The sequence below is a fragment of the Carassius auratus genome, chromosome 26 (assembly GCF_003368295.1).
Source record: "Carassius auratus strain Wakin chromosome 26, ASM336829v1, whole genome shotgun sequence".
NCBI classification, from domain to species: domain Eukaryota; kingdom Metazoa; phylum Chordata; class Actinopteri; order Cypriniformes; family Cyprinidae; genus Carassius; species Carassius auratus.
The window spans coordinates 16,294,655-16,312,841 of record NC_039268.1 but is presented as its reverse complement, the minus strand read 5'-3'; the positions used below and the strand labels follow the sequence as shown (position 1 = coordinate 16,312,841).

General features: G+C 36.2%; 1 protein-coding gene across 12 annotated transcripts in view; it reads left to right on the top strand.

Annotated features, from left to right (window-relative positions):
• gab1 (GRB2-associated binding protein 1) overlaps positions 1-18,187 on the top strand; it is a 73,951-nt gene that overhangs the window by 37,333 nt on the left and 18,431 nt on the right. For 8 of the 12 annotated variants that reach the window (XM_026204471.1, XM_026204470.1, XM_026204472.1 and 5 more), the window contains 3 exons: positions 11,337-11,634; positions 17,491-17,716; positions 17,931-18,020. In XM_026204471.1, coding sequence (XP_026060256.1) covers positions 11,337-11,634; positions 17,491-17,716; positions 17,931-18,020 — 614 coding nt within the window. Of the gene's footprint in view, positions 1-6,305; positions 6,856-11,336; positions 11,635-17,490; positions 17,717-17,930; positions 18,021-18,187 lie in introns of those variants that run through there. The other 4 variants (XM_026204480.1, XM_026204473.1, XM_026204475.1 and 1 more) reach the window with 3 other exon arrangements.

Genomic DNA, 18,187 nt, shown 5'->3' with positions numbered 1-18,187 from the left:
TTCAATCCATTTCAAACATCTGTTCAAAAAAGTTAAATTTTAAATGGACTTGAGAAAGGACTTGATGTGTGTTTTTTTTTTTTTTTTTTTTTTTTTTTTTTTTTTTTTTATTAATGTAACCGACACATAAGCTAGGCGGCACTAGGCAGGCATAATTAAAGGCTAGGGCCATTACAAATTTATTGGACAGGAAAACAAGTCGATCAACATTTTCGGGGTCCAGAGCTGAGGGTTTTTTATTCACTCTATGTCCAGCTGTTGAGAAGATGCTCTCCGACCGCACTGATGTCCCAGGTACACTCAGGGACAACTGCGCAAGGTGGGAGTATTACTTCAAAAAGCCGGTCGCTGTCAGCTTGCAATGGTCCTTTTCATAACTCAGAATATACTTTAACTAGACACATGTGAAGCGAATTCACATCTACCGTGCCGCGAGACCTCCAGATGTGCGTAAATGCATCTTTACATTGAATTAACATTGAAATCATTCGCGCCAGACGCTCTATTCGCATTTTGGTGTGAACGCAGCATAAGAGGTCACTTTCGACGTCACTGGGTCTTATAGGTGCATAAAATTGCTGGTATTTTCTCAGGCATACTGCACTTTCGGAATTCTTTATTTTCTTTTCCTGCTTGTTTGTGAATTTTTTTACATGTATATTTTTTAATTGTTTAATTATTTTAAAATTAATAGTGTACATATTTTTTGTTAAAATCGAATCCCTATTTTCATTTTCGAAACTTTTTTTGGTTGGTCCGATCGATTGTGCAATCAATTTTCGAACTAATAGTGACAACCCTAGAACAGACAGACATTTAAGACTTAATTCACTAAAAAAAAAGTCAGATTTGCGAGTAACCTGCTTCAACTCTTACATTATTATCATTTTTATTATTATTTGACGTGTCAAAGTTGTGATGTAATACACATTAAGTAGAAGGATAGAAGTCTGTCGGGTTTCACAATTCATTTTTTCTTTCTGTTCCTAACACTGGCAAAGTAAGACAGGATTAGACAATCAAACTTATGGTTTCCTGCAAGTGGCTGGTTGTGGGCCTAAAACATTTTAACACTGATTTGAAACAGTATGTGGGAAATGGAAGAAGTGAGAAGTCAAATCTGCTGCTCTCAGTTCTCTTTTCTTGTCTTTTTAGTTTTTGAAGGAGAAATGAACCAGAACCAGTGCACCAAAACTGACATGACATGCATCCCTTCAGAGTGTGTCAAGTTAACATTTGAAAGTTTGTGTTTACAAACTTTGCTTTTAATTTTTTTTTTTTTCAACTGTATCATGCTTTTAAGTGCTTGTAAGTGGGAGTCATGTGGTCAGTTTTAGAAAGACATTAGGGAAACCATTATTGCTGAGGCCAACAAAGGGCTATCAAGCACAAAGTTTGTTTGCACTGATCTTATTCCAGAATGATGCATCTGAGATCACAGAGCAAGAATGACTTGTTTTGAAAGGCGAATGTTAGATGTCAAAGACATTGTTTTTGTGTAAACCATTTGAATACCAGCCTGTGGTGTTAATGATTTTTTCTCATGTTGCTTCTGGCTTTTCATAAGAGTTTCTGACAGTGTAGATAAATGTTTTGTATCACAGCACTGCAGTAGAAACGTTGCAATAAAAACAAATCTGACACTTTCTATTGAAGTGAACTCCTCTAATGATACGTTAAAAGTCAACTGGGTAATGTACGCCTCAGAGTTGAAACTAAAAGTTTACGTAGAACAAAGTATTATGTTTGCAGAGCTCAACAATAAGGATACAGGAGTGAGAAAGTGTGCGAGAGGTTGTGGCACTCAAGTTGTCACGTTCCCTTTTCATGCAGTTCTGCATTGTGACTATGGCGTAAATGTATTGATCATGTGCTGTTCATGTGCCGTTAAAACATCAGTTAGAATGGGTAAAAAAAAAAAAAAATATATATATATATATATATAAAACACTTTATTTTAAGGTGTCCTTGTTACAGTTTAATTATACATTTAAGTAATGACTAATATTAAATGGCTACTTACTGTAATATTAACTGTATTTTGTACTTACTATATGGTTAGGGTAATAAGCGTTACTTGCATGTAATTATGCATAATATATTGTTATTATAATAGTAAGTACATTTTACCTGTGTAACAGGGACACCTTAAAATAAAGTGTGACCAAAATTGGTATTAAAAAGGTGTATAAAAATTTGCAGACCTTTTGTCAGCTGGATACTACCTTACAATGAACCCTGTCAGGCTGTTATTTTTACTTGCATGTAAATGGGAAACACTCTAACTGAAGTTTCCTTTCTAAGATGCAGCTGAAGCGTCACTATATAGAATGACATTATACAGCGTCATTCCAGAGCTAGGAGTCCAGGCTGCTTTGCCGTTTCATGCTGTCACTGGAAATAAATAAAGTGAGAGTGCACAAGTTGGATGATGAACAAACAAGTGGCAGGTGTGACCCAACCTGGGCTTTGCCCTGACATGTAGCTGACAGCGTGTTCTTGGCAGAAAGGCATCCCGACACACCCCTCTATACGCTGGAGCACTTCAGCTGCAACATATGCATACTTGCACATGCTCTCATAGCTTGTTATTTCTGTGACCAAACCTGATACCCCACTCTTCCTCTTATCTAGCACATCTGTCTGGGTTTGACAAACTCCGACACACTGACTGCACCATTAACTGCAAATATACATCATTGTATCTGCTGGAGGCCATTCATGTGATGCCATCTTGTTAGATCTCATTGGTCTGTTTAATGAGTGCAAAATCAACTTTATTCTGCCAATCCAAATCCATGTAAATTAATCATCTTTGCATGTGGCTTATTTAGCACTGACAGCCCTGTTCACTGTGCATGTGATGACCTAAAGACAGGGCTGTAGTGTAACGAGATGGATGGGGCATGAGACATGAGAGAATGATGTCATGCAAAGAGCTAGTAGATGGCGAGGGGGAGGTGCCCACATATGTGTCTTCATGTGTTCAGGTCTGGACAGGCCAGTTCTATTATTATGCACTTAGCCGCCATCCTGTCGGTTACTATCCTTTGGTGGTAGAAAGAAGCCAGTTAGATTCAGTCCTATTAAGGAGTAAACAATGAAAAAAATGACACATTAATCAGAATTGTGATGTGCGATTTTTAAGGGGTCATGTGATGTTGCTAAAAAGAACATTATTTTGTGTATTTGGTGTAATGCAATGTGTTTACCATAATTTCCACATCTTACAATATTGTTGCTCCTCTCTGTCCTTCTTTTCTGATACGCAGTAATTTTTACAAAGCTCATCATCATTCTGAAAAGTGTGGTGTGATCTGATTGGCCAGCTATCCAGTGCGTTGTGATTGGCCTAATACCTCAAGCATGTAGTGGAAATGTTACACCCCTTACCATATTTGGAAACACACAGCGATAATAAAAGTTACGCTTTCTTTGCGTGAAGATTTGGATGGTGTTATGCAGATTTTACCACACAGTGACACAATTTTTTTTAATTTCTAGTTTTTTTTTTGTATGGGGTGGCATGCAGGCAAAAATTATGCTTTTGCAGAATTTTTATTTCTCAGCATGTAGCTTTCACATCGCCCATCAAATAGATCTCCAGTAAAATGCACATTATAGGTCTAGTACATGTATGGTATGCAGTGCTATTCACTGAACAGTCAAGATGGAGTGGCTTTGGCAGTCAGATGCGAACATGTCATGGTTATTCCGTCTCGGAACGATCTCACACTTACAAATGATCCAACTGTCAGTTCTCACACACTCTCCAGCTCTGGTCTCCTTAGAGACCACTGATCTAATTTCTACTCTTTTCTAGTGTTCATAAATACTGAACCATCTCATCTTACTGGTGTGTGATATGTGCTGAAAATTATACCACAGTATTTTCTCAAAATTTCGGACATGTTAATATTTATTACACATAAAACGATATTAAATTTATGCATTTAGCAGACGCTTTTATCCAAAGCTACTTACATTGCATTCAGGCTAAAAAAAATGTCCTAACATGTGTTCCCTGGGATATGAAAACATTTAGCAGTTTGTCATTTGTGGTTATGGTTGAACAAATTTTCTACCAATGCTTAAAACAAGAATAATATCAAAAATATCAAATTGAGTTCAAATTTGTCAAATGCACGAGAAGCTGATTAAACCGTATAGGCTCATTTAAAATATGTTCCTTTTCTTTTTTTCGCAAAACCTTTACATACAATTGAATGCAGTTTCCATCTGAAATGAACAGAAAAACAACTTTTATTTATTTTCAAACAAAGTATTATTATGGGGGCAGATTATCTTTTAATAAATATTTATAACTTTCTGGTTTCTTGCACAGTAGTACTTTATAGGCTTCTTTTACCTCAGTGCATAATTTGTAAAGTAATGCATTTTGAAGTTTGTGTCACATAATCACATATCCATGCATGAAAAAGTAAAGTTGCTTATTAGCTCACCTAGTAAGCATTGCATTTGCAATGCAGAGGACTCTGTAATGCATCCAGTACAACACTAGTCACAATAAAAACACTTGAAGACTCGTAGAAGCAACCTATAATGGCAAGATTGCTTCATCAAATGCGTTTTAATCTCACATTTGCTGTTGTTAACAATGTTAGTTGGGTTTAGTGTAGATGATACGTTATTTTTTAAGTGCAACAGAGCATTAACATTTTAGCGGCACTCACTAGAAATTTCATTGCCGAACTATTGAGATGCATTCAACAACCAACATATAATGAAATATTGGCAGATAAATGTTTATCTGTATTGGGTAAAAGTTTGAATTCTTTTAGGTAGGGGTGCTCCGATCACGATCGGCCGATCGTTATGCGCATCTCGTCAGTAAAGCCGGTTATTTAATCAGCGGTTAATTCCATCAGGTGCCTGATTTCACATAGAGCAGCTGTTACTACACAGAGCCGTTGTTAATATAGAAGATGCACAAATCCACTTCATTTTCAGCATTTTTTGGTGCATCTTCTCAGTTAACAACGGCTCTGTGTAGTAACAGCTGCTCTGTGTGAAATCACGCACCTGATGAAATTTACCGCTGACTAGAGAACCGGCTTTACTGACGAGATGCGCATTAACGATCGGCCGATCGTGATCGGAGCACCCCTACTTTTAGCACCATTCACTGAACATTTCAATATATAAATGATTGACCATTATTGAAGAGACCTGATGTTAACAAGCAGAATCAAAGATGAAAATCACTATTTGTATGTCATCATTATAGAGGTCAGTGTTTGCTTTAGTTGGGCTCTTGCTGACCCTTAAAATGTTAAAGTAAGATTTTGCTTGGCAGTTAAAACAGACAGACAAGCAAAAAGTATTGTTTTTCCTGAATAACGGAGTAAAACCTGAGGAATTTCTTAAAAGTTGTTTGTTCAAAAATCTTTCAGAGTCTTTCATTTAGACATGCAAACATCAAGAATCAACCTGTGAATCTCAATAACGGTGACAATCAAAAAAGCATGTTGCAGTGCATTCTGGGTGCCACCTATCAAAATTAATCCATGGCTCCCATGATGCATTGTGGCATTAATGAATTATTAGATGAACTGTCCTAGTTATTTATTTTAATTTTTACTGTTGCATTTTTTTATGTTACTTTTAGTAGTTTGTGTTCTAATGTTTAGAGTTGATATGTTTTCTCTTTTCTGAATTTGCTGTTTGTCACCGTTGTTGAGATTCCTACACTGATTTTTGATCTGTGTTTGTGCCTTAAAAAAACAATTCTTTTTTTTTTAATTATCAGAAGAACAACTTTCAAGAAATCCTTTTAATTAGCAGGTACTGTACAATCACAGGATTGTTATGTGGTTTGTACTATATCTTTATTTACTTATTGTGAGTTACTTGTTTTATGAACTACACATTTATCAGCAGTTTAACATCCTTCCTCTATTTTAAGAGTCTTCCTCTATTTGAACTTCTCTCACTTCCGAGTCTTTGTGCCTCTTTCAGATGTTATTTCTCAGTGACATGTAATAATTTCAAACAATGATGATGGAAAGGTAGAAGATGATGTTGTGAAATTAACAATTTACATGTCAACATGTTTTAGAAAGCCCCAGTGTGATTGCACCTCATCTAAAATATGGTGCAGGGTAATGCCCCTGGAATTTCAGGCATGAGAGAAATGAATGCTGATGCATTGGCTGTCTATGCGAGTCGTGCCGTTTTTCTACGACAGCAACAGCTTGTGGTCTCTTATTGCTTTCCATTTTTTTTAAACCGTTTCTTTCTAACTCTTTTCCATTGCTGCGCCTGATTACGTCAATTATCCGCAGAGAGACTGACCAGTCAGTGATTCAGTTCGGATGGCATTCCCCTATAGTTTGTCCTTCAATGGCATCTCTGTTAAGTCAAGACAGTGACACTGTGCCCTATGCCTCTGTATGCATCACACTTATGTGTATGTGTGTGTGCGTGAGACAGACAGCTGCTGCCACACTTGGAAGGGCCTCTTCAATTTCGTCCCACCCTGTCCCCACTCCCTCTCCCTCCTTATGCACAAACACATTCATTTTACGTACTACTTCTGGAGCTGAAGGACTTTTCGAGATGTGGACTTGATCTTGAAACACTGCAGGAGTGTAAGGGACTTTTGCAAAAGGGTCCATTTGGATGCTTTTAGGATCTAAAGGTGACTAGCTGTGGCAGTGTTGTTTGTGAAACAGAGCATCTCTTCTCTTCAGATTATTCTTCATCTGAGAGTCTTTGGATTTATGTGCTCTTACAGGCTAAATGGCATTGAACAATATTGAACAGGCACTCACCACAGGTGGCTAAACACCACACTATCTGTGCCTGAGCTGGATTCAGGAGCTGGGACTCAAGGTAGGATTGATGTATAACAAAACCAGACCAGGATGGCTGAATTGGTGTCATGTGAGAGTGTTTTTGTCTGAAATGAGGACATCTTTATTGACAAAGGCGAGTGTGTCGGTTAGAAACCAGCCTTGTGTGTAAGAGAGAGAGAGAGAGAGAGAGAGAGAGAGAGAGAGAGAGATGTGCACAAATGAGAGAGTGATGTTTATGGCTCATTCAACTTGACCACTTTCCTCCAAAACGAAGACATTGCTTCTCCTAAATGAAACAAATTTGACATTTCGATCCCCTTTAGATTTCTCTACTGCAGCTGCCAAAATCAGAAGCAGTACAGTATACTTGTTTGAAGGTCAGATACAAAATAAATAAATAGATCTTTGTATTCATGTAGGTTTCAAATCTAATTTAGAATTTTGTAATGTAAATTAATTTTATAGTTTCAATATTAATTTTATTGAATGACTTTAAAAATGTCATATGATGTAATTCTGTAAAGATTTCCTATACACCATCTTATTATAAAAAAACATTTTTTAATGTAATACTGTAATTCAATTTTTAGAGATTGTACCACTTTAGACATTGTACGACCTGAAGTAACTTTGCTAAACTCTGATGTCAAATAATTTTAAGTGACTTCTTATCTTTTAAACTCAGTCTTGAGGGTCTACAGGGGTCCTCTATGATTTAATTTTCCATTTTTTCCTGCATGTTTCGCTGTCACGTTTGCACCACATGATTTGGCTGGTCACATTATGTTGCTTGATTTGGCAGACAAAGGCTTTTTAAATGTTTATAATGCATTTTTTTAATACTTAATAACAATGAAACTAACAATATGCCAAACAACTCAAGCTTTCCCTCACGAATGTGTCATCCTTTTAATGAGTTTTTCTTTATTACGATATTAGGACAGTTCTTGATGCCACATTGATTATTTTTTATATCTAAATTAAACTACATTAACTTCAGAAACATAAAAACGTTCTCAATGAAAGTTGTATTTTAGCCATTTTATCTATAACTTGAATGTTTTAGGTTTAATGTATAATTATTTTAATGAATTGATTTTGGATAAAAAAAAATTGTAAATGATTAGTTTATTACATTTTTCCTTCCCATTGTATTGATTTAAACTTCAGCATTCTTCTTGCTTGCCGTGAGTTCTCCTGAATGTTCACGGTTGACTGAAGCAGTTCTCCGGATGATCTTTTGTTCTGTCTGTGTCGTTGTACCCACGTAAGCTGATCCATGTGACAGGTTAGCCGGGGCTCTCTCCTGCCAGTAAACATACACATGCACACACTATCTGTGTAACATGAGCTTCGAAAGCTTTGTTTAGAAGTGGTGGCTAGAATCTAAGAGGCCTCTGTGTTGGTTAAACCATAGTAGAGGAGCACGGCTAATGCTGTTCATTTTAGGACTTGTTCAGTCCCACTGACGTGTTTTACCACTTATCATTTAATTTTATAGTCTATATTGCAATTAGAATGTTAGCAGAGTGAAATGTTCAGCCTGAGACTGTAGAGCCGTCCATACGAGTGAAATGATGCTCGGATGGTATTCACTGGTAAATTTAGGTCGCATCACACAATTAGGTCTATCATGCTGATCAGTTGTTGAGCGTCATGTTGTGTGTGTGTGTGTGTTTGGTTTGGCATGGCGGGGCTGTTGCCTCTTGTGTTGCTATGCGGTGGGGTGATATCCAGAGGGCCAGAGCTTGGCTGTCTAACAAAGAGAACCCTGTGGATGGAAAAACAGCTGAGAGGGGGTTAGAGGGGGTAAAGTATGGCATTGTTAATCCCCTCCAAACCTGATGGTAAAAAATAAACAACAACACGGATTGAGATTCCTGGCAGTCTGGCGGTTTAATTACAGAAGCCTGTGATCTTTTCCTCAGGGTTAATTTTCTTAATCTTGTTTAAGACAGAGTGGTCTGTTGAAGTTTAAAGTGTCACGAAACCCCCTTGTTCGAGCACGAGTCTCTCACACCTTGGATCTGAAAAAGACTTCAAAAGTGGGAGTGTAGAATGGGAAGAGGGGAGAAAACAGCCAATAGAACACAGACCTATAACACACTCTTTATACAGACAACTGAATATTAAAATATCTAAAGCAGACAGAATAAAGGCAGTTAGTTTCTGTTTACTCTTCTTTGAATTTTCGGTCTGTATCATTTGCTGTGTATCACAATCTGTTGTGTCATCGTGTTCATGATTGGACGAGGTGAAGAAGACATGATATGTGTGCGTGCTAGTTCATGTTTGGAGCAAGGGAGAATATGACCTGTGTTCTTTCACATAAACCCAAAACACGCTTGATCCGATCAAGATATGAACTATGATATTACTATAATATAGTGTTATTAAACTCATTGCGGGATTCCACGCAGAAACCTGCATGCTCCACATGTTGTCATATTAAATATTGTTACGGTCATGTTTAGAGATGAACTGACAGTGCAGATGCTCTTTCATAAGATTTGAATTATCAGAAAACTGATGACGCAGAAGCTACTCTCCAGCCTCGGCAGCCAATCAGCACTCCAGATTGACACACATATGTCACTTTTCGTGACATAGGCTCAACTTTGCTTTTTGAACTAGAAGAATAAAATTGCTTCAGAAAAAAAAAAAAAAATTATTTACCTTAATAATAGACATGAGTACTAAAGTTGTTTTTACTGACGTGCAACATGTTTACATCTCAAAAAATGTGTTTTTAGGGTTTCATGACACTTATACGGGCAAATCTAAGAAAAACGTTTTCTTCCCCTGTTTGGAACTGTGTTAGGTACATATTTTGGTCTATTTAGGTCTTGAATATCTACTAGTGTTGTGCACATGTAACCAACCAATCAAGTACTCATTCTGCAACTAATTGTTTAAATTACTAGTTAAAACACTCTTCAAATAATCTTTGAATAGTGTTTTGGAAATAATTAAATGTACTCTCACTATGTGATGCCATTTGTTTTGAATATTTTATTTTTTATGTTTTTAATATATTATAGGCTACATATAAAAAAAGAGTCTAGTCTTGATTTTTTTTTTTTTTTGAATGTTCTAATTTAATGTGAGCTTGTTTTGAAAATTAATATGTGAAATATACAAAATATGAATATCACATGCATGTCATACTCATTATTTTTAACTAGTTGTTTAATTGACTGAAAGTACTTGATTGAAATTGATAAAAAAAATAGCTTATTTTATTAATATCTGAAACCAGTTCTCACTATAAACTAATGACTTAATATCATGCATATAACTAGCATATTGGCTGTTTATTAGTGCTTAAAATGCACAAATTAATAACTTATTCTGCATGACCATATTGTGGATCCCTTAATCCTAGCCCATACCCAAACTGAACTACTACCTTACTAACACTACTTTACTAACTATTAATAAGCAGCAAATTAAGAGTTTGAGGCAAAAGTCATAGTTAATCGTTAGTTAATAATGGGAATTGGTCCTTAAAATAAAGTGTGACCACAATAAATATAAATAATAACTTTCTGGTTGACCATTATGCCATACAGCATTATTTATCCAGTTTATGTCCATCTTTTTGTAAATTGATATTTTTTTCCCTCCATCTGATAAATTTATTATTTCATTCGTATGATGCTTTTAATTTCCAAATTGCCCTCTTTTATTTGATCCCCACCCTGTTTTACATCCACCCACCTGATAGATTCAGGTAGGCTAGTTTTCTAAGAGTTGAACTGCTGTCCCCTTCACTTTGTCACAATCCGTGACATTTTGAACTCTGTTTTTTATACAAAACCAACATTTCCATTTTCCCTCTCTTTTAAATGGGAGAAAAGCATGCATAATCGAGCTGTAATTGTCAGTTACTTCTTTTAGCATGAGTGCTTCTCAGGCTTTTGAGATGGGGTTAAATTAAAGTCAGTCTGTAAAGGGTTTAGCCAGTATCTGTTTGAGCCCTCAGTGTCCGCTGCATGTGGCTGGATCAATAGGATCAGATGTAATAAAAACCCCTGCAATGACTTTTGTAGGACTGACACATCTCACAATGCTTTTCCTACAGTTAGTCAGTGTTAATTTGGTACGGTTCTCATGTAATAACATTACATAACAGCATGAATATTCCAGAGAAGCCAGTCTGATGAACTTTTCGTAGGCTGTCAACATATTTGTAAGTTCAGTCTAGATTTTTTTTTTTTTTTTTTACAGTAAATTTGTTTGATGCATGCGGAGTTAGTATGAAGAGCACTTGTATTAAAAAAGAAAGAAAAGCATTTTGGAAGTTAATATAACCTTTTTGATTTACAATTATCATCTTCAGAGAAAATTTTATCTGAAACTTTGTCAAGATGGCCATCAATGAAACTTGTCCAATGGTACATATTAGCAAAATTGGTCAGGAGAATTATTCAAGTTATAATTTTTTTTTTTTTTTAGTCATGCGATTCTTTAAAAGTGTTGTAGTATGAATCATATGGTTCTCCTCTCTGCTTTCAGGCATGGAAGAAGCGATGGTTTGTTCTGCGCAGTGGGAGGATGACAGGAGACCCAGATATTCTGGAGTATTACAAGAATAACCATGCCAAGAAGCCCATCCGCGTGATCGATCTGAACCTGTGTGAGCAGGTGGACGCCGGTCTCACATTCAACAAGAAGGACCTGGAGCACAGCTTCATCTTTGACATCAAGACTATCGACCGGATCTTTTACCTGGTGGCAGACACTGAAGAGGAGATGAACAAGTGGGTGCGCTGCATCTGTGATATCTGTGGCTTCAACCCCACCGATTCGGAAGGTAAATTGTGTCACATGCAAATGCACACCGTGGAATTAAATGATTATGATTTCAGACAGTCTCATTAAACAATTCTTCAGGACTTTGGAGGAAAATATTTGATGGGAACAATAATCCAATTTCATTTCCAAGTGATGGGAAAATACATATATCTAGAACAGATAAAGAAGGGATTATGTTTGTGAGCTCATGTGGCAGTGAAAATCACACCATGTACACCTGCACTTAGAGCCGTCATAAATCCTATCCATTAACTGGCCATATAAATCCCCTTAACTGTCACCCACATTTTTTAACATAGACTTTATAGTGCACGTTCCAAACTTACATTTTTATAATTCATGAATGAAAACATTTTGTAACATGATATTGATGTACCATTTACATGGTAATGCAATGTCTGATTTTATAATGATAAATAATTTCTGATGATTTCTAAAATGTGATGCCTAAAAAGGCAACAATATCTTTTTTTTTTTTTTAACAAAGGTCAGAACTCCTGTTATAATGTAGATTTTTTTTTTAGGGTGCACTCTTGGGTGCTTTAGGGTGCACTCTTATCATAAATTCATCTATTACTTTTCCTACATAATTTTTAACAAAAACATTGGTAAAATATATATTTGGGAGTCTGAGACCTTTCCAACGATATATAGTTTGTCAAGATTAGATTAAATGTAATTAATATATATAATATATATTAATATAATATATATATATAGGGAAGTCGTAGCCTAATGGTTAGAGAGTCGGACTGGCAATCGAAAGGTTAGGGTTAGGGTTGTGTGTGCACTTTGGATGGGTTAAATGCTGATCACAAATTCTGAGTATGGATCACCATACTTGGCTGAATGTCACATCACAAAAAAAAAAAAAAAAAGGTCACTATATATATATATATATATACATTCCCCGATTTGCTCGGTGCATCGGCATAAAACGTTAAAGATTCGATGCATCGGTTAAAAAAGTGTGCATCAACCACAAGTTGTCATTTATATGATGCATCATTTCTAACGTATTTGCATCTGTAAAAATTATTTATTTATATATAATTACTAGTGGATGAGCTATACTTTTTTTTATTTAGAAAGTTTCCCAATATTTTATTTGTACCGTATTTTCCGGACTATAAGTCACACTTTTTTTCATAGTTTGGCTGGTCCTGCGACTTATAGTCGGGTGCGACTTATTTATCAAAATTAATTTGACATGAACCAAGAGAAAACATTACCGTCTACAGCCATGAGAGGGCGCTCTATGCAGCTCAGTTCTCCTGTAGTCTACAATAAGCAGCATAGAGCGCCCTCTCGCGGCTGTAGACGGTAATGTTTTCTCTTGGTTCTTGGTTTTAAATAAATGCGACTTATAGTCCAGTGCGACTTATGTGTGTTTTTTCATGTCTCATCATGACATATTTTTGGACTGATGCGACTTATACTCAGGTGCGACTTATAGTCTGAAAAATACGGTAGATTGTTTCTCAAGTGCGTTCTCTCATCACCGCTGCTGCTGCGTGAATATGACGCATCACAACACCACGGAGACCCGAGGAAAATTAAATGGGTATTAAGTCCAAAACCTGACTTGAAAGAACCTAACAAATCAAATCGGGGCTAAAGAGTTTCCATTAACGACAAATTAAATACACACAACCTTACTAATTTGTGCACGCTTCTTCTTAAGCAGACCTTTATGTCAATCATGGATCAAATCTATCCACCATGACAAACAGTAATAGGTCAATCAAATGTAAGCTAGTAGGCTACTAATTACTAAGCTCAAATTAATTAATGTGTGTTTCTTATAGCAGCTTCTTATGTAGTCATTTTCTTTATTTTCATTTTTAATTTAGTGATTTTAACTTTTAAGTTAGTTATTTTAATGCTTTCAAGAGCAATTTTAGATTGTAATGTTCTGCTATCTGTTCTGCAAACTATAAAAGGTACAGCTGTAATAAAATGAAAGGCTGTATGGCTAGAAACTGTAAAAAAACAAACAAATCTAATAACAGTATGTGAGACAGTGTTAATATCATTGTGTTGCTGTTGGTAAGTAGAGGAGCTTAGCTTAGCCTGACAGTTAGCCTGCTTTAAACCCAGGTTAGTTTCCCAGCATAAGTTGCCACAGTGACCAAGCTTGATCTAGGCTAGACCTATGTTAAATTTGCTTTTTGGAACTAAATCATTTGACAATGAGTCAAACTAACTGAAATAAGCCTGGCTTAGTTGGTTGAATTGTTTCATAAAACAGGCCTTGAGGCATTAAAAGTGATCATATTTCCTTCATTGCATCATATTGCATTAAACTGCATTGTGTGGAATTGAATCGAATGGAAATCAGATCGCACTGCATCGTAATAGGGGTGAATCGTATGGCTTTGCATCGGTAGCTGCTTCATATGTATCTTTAATGTATCGTATCGTATCGTATCGTTGGCTATGCATCGAGATCATGAGATCCACATGCATAGTACATTGTCATATGTACAACCAGTCAGTAACTACAGTGACATCTCATGAGAAATGAGACTCATTTGATAAAGTCAACTACAAATAATTTGGTTTATTTTATTTTAATTAAAAAAAAATTGTTTCCTAGACCTAGAGAAATCAAATAATTCTAGTCCAGTGTATACCGCCATTCAAATGAGGTTGGAAAGAAAACATTCTTGTTGTTTTACAAAAGAAGAAAAATATTGTGAAATGTTATAAGAATATTGTCATTTTATTTGTTCCTCTGATAACAAAGCTGAATTATCTGCAGCCAGAACTCCAGTCTTTAGTGTCCCATGATCCTTCAAAATTCATTCTAATAATATACTTATTTGCTGCTTAAGAAACATGTCTTGTTATTGTCATTTGTCAATGTTGAAAATTCTTCTTTTTTTTGATACTTTGATCAATAGAAGATAAAAAAATCAATGTAATGCATCCTTGCTGAACTGAATAGTTTATATTTTTTTTAAATAAGTATTTTATTGACACATCTATGGTTTGGATTCTTGCATAAGAATTCAGGCATAAGTCATTTAATGTAATGCAGATACTAGATCGAAGTGCCAAAGTGTCCCCCTAAGAGAAACAGTTTCAAAGAAACAGTTGGGGAAAAAAAAACCCAAAAAATGTATGAGAGAGAGGTAGGAGAAGGAGTGTTAGCTTCTTTTTATTATTATTATTATTATTATCATTATTATTATTATTATTATTATTATTTTTTTTATTTTTTATTTATTTATTTTTTTTTTAATAAATTAAACACTGTTTTAATGAGTTTGAAGTGAGCTGTTATAAATGAGGTGTTTTGCAATACCTTTGCAATACATTAGCTAAATTTATATTTTAGTCAGAATTATTGCCATTCCATTCTATTTTATTCCATATCTTTGATGCATAATTTAGGAGATTTGCTTACTGTCAGGGTAAGCCGTTCTGCAAAATGGAAATATGTTTATTATATATATAATAGTTATAATAGTTTTATTTATTTTTATCCATCTAGTCTATTTAATGGCTCTACAGTGCAGATGACTGTGTTGGCCTGCTTTTACTTCCTTTATATACAAGTCAATAAAATTTGTCTTTGCTACTACATTTAAATTTAGGCATAATGTTTGAATATTAATTTGGCCATGCATGCTTTGTTTGGTAACCTACAGCGAGCGTCCAGACAAGTAACTGAATAATCATGAGCGACTTCTCAACTCGACAACTAATTAGTTAAAAAGTTAAGCCTTCTGGGAGAACATCACGTAATAATCAATATTCATGATCAATGCCTCTGCAGTAATTGGACAATAATACATGACGTCTGACGAGTACTGCTACTGAATTTGGTATAGTGACACCTCAGATGTTGAATCGTCACATTGTCTTTCACTTTTTTGCTGAATTGATTATGCATTATATCAAAAAAGGACCAAACGGTTTTAAACTGTCACTTTTGTCTATTTTGATACACAGAAGCATGCCACTATTAGCCACCAGCACTAAACGGTGTACTGAGAATTCAGATATGTAGGGGGGATTTTCCAGGGCTTGGATGATTCAGCAGCAAGCTTGACAAACAAGAGCAGGGAGGGGAGAAGAATAAGGGAAAAAAAAGGGAAGAGACCGAAAGAGACAAAGTGGCCCTGACAGTCTTGAGCTGCCTGCACTTAGAAAGAGTCAGATGCTCCCAGTGAGTGAGTGGGTGTGTGTGGGTGGGTGTCAGTGTGTGTGCGCACAAGAGATGTGTGCACGTTTTACTGAATAACTGAAAGCAGAGTTTGAAGAGAGACTTGTACAAAAACACGCACAACCACCCCGTCAGCCGCACTCCACTGACCTTGAGAGTAGGCTGTTCAAAGAAAGATGGAAATAAAAATAAAGTCAGAGATAAAGAGAAAAACCCTTTTGAAAGAGCATAGACAAAAAGCTTTACAAGCTATCCTAGATGCCACATAAAAACCTAGACTCTGTCATGGATTAGTGGCACTTTCATTAGCGTCTTGTGTTCAGGGTTCCTCTCTGCACAGTTCTACACTTTCACACGGACTGTGTAGGATGGAGGCCTTAACCTTGATCAGTCGCTTTGCAAAAAAATAATAATTAACGCTCCCTCAAAGTAACATGGTAGTTTGATAGTTTGGATAGTTTCTCTCTTTTTGGAATATAAAAATATTTGCAAGCCATCTTGTGCTCTCAGTGATTTTGTCCAATCAGCTGTTTCTTCTCTCAATAACAAGAAGCAAATCATCAAATCTCAATCAATTGTGATTTAGCTTAAAAGGTGTGTGTGTGTGTGTGTGTGTGTGTGTGTGTGTGTGTGTTTGTGACCTATCAGGACACAACTCTGTATAATGACATGGGTATGACACAGATATTAAAAGGAGAAGGTGACTTATGAGGACATAACCCATGTCCCCATTTTTCAAAAGGCTTATAAATCATACAGAATGAGTTTTTTTGAGAAAGTAAAAAGGTGCAGTTTCCTGTGAGGGCTAGGGTTAGGTGTAAGTTTGGTGTAGGCTATAGAAAATATGGTTAGCACAATACAAAAACCATTAAGCCTATGGGATGTACCCACTTTTCACAAAAACAAATGTGTGTGTGTTTTAAGACGTGATGTGTTGAAACATCTTAGGAAGTAATTCAAAGTTACAACATCAGGTGTGTTCAAGTCATCTGTTGTGAATAAAGAATGTGTTTTTGCTTTGTTTTTATTCAGGTACTGTAAATGTAATTGATGTATGCCATAATTACAATATTGCAAAAATGATTTGAATGCACCCTTTAATATTTCACACATAAACATTAAAGTTTCAATAGGAAGTACGTCAACACAGGAAGGAAAACTGCATTCACCAAACAATTTCACAGGGTCTTTGAACACTTTTGGCTGCATGCAGGATCTACGTGGCATGCTGTCGCTGACATTTAGTTTAAAAAAAAAAAAAAAAAAAAGGGGTTAAATGTTTATAATAATGCACTTACATTAGAGGTGAATTTGGAAAATGTATACAGTGAAACCAATCTTTAAATCAAGCAGGTCATAGCACTAAGAGCTATGATTTAAGTAGATAGATCCAATATATTTTGCATCCACACATTATTTTGCATACACATATATTCTCATTTGATCAATTCACACTTTTTTTTTTTTTTTTACACCCATTTCACATAGCTTACCAGATATCAGCCTGCGGAGAGGCTTTCACAGTACTAATTTGTTTTGTACAGGGATGGTTTCAGTAAAAGCTTTTGATTAAAGCAATGCCGCCCTGAGCTTGATCTGATCTTAAGTGTATCTTAAAGCTTATGATCTCATAAAGTGTGAAGCTCAGCGATATTCTCTCCTATCATCTTCTTTCTACAGACTCCGCAAAGAACTCTCACCAAGTAAATGTGCCAGGGGGTCTGGTGGTGGATATGGCCCCTAGTGGAGGGCCGGGAGGAGCCTTAGGGGCTTCTGCTCTGGCCAACCTGCCTCCTCCATACCAGCCTGTCAGCATCCGACCCTTGGGATCCTCCTCCAGTCTTGATGAGCCTCAGGACTACCTTTGGCTGCTCAACTGTGAGAGCAAGAAACCTGAGCCTACCAGGTAAGACACAACATTTGGGTTATGTGTACACTGGCTATTTTAGTGTGTGGCTCAACCAATAATTTGTAACGTAGGCCTGCTACTGTTTTGAGTCTGTTGTTTTTAAATTACCCGTTATATAATGTGAATACCGCCCACTCCTGCTAAGACGCTTCAGGACATTTCAGACCTGGCTATATGGGGCTCATTTTATGTATTTGTGTGTGTGGTGTAGTCCAGTGGTTCCTCTTGCCCCAGGGGGGGAGGAGCAGGAATACCTGCTTCTGGAGGAGTGTGAGAGCAGGAGCGCTCCTCCTGATTGTCAGTGAGTGAAGAGCATCAGTGTGAAGAATACAATACTAAACAACACGCACACATATATGGCCTGTTATTTTTACCTGAAAATCTGCACACTTAATATAACAACTTACTAAAATATATATATTGTTCTGGGGTTTGTCTAAAATGGGTTGGTATGTTTTCTTGCCTTCG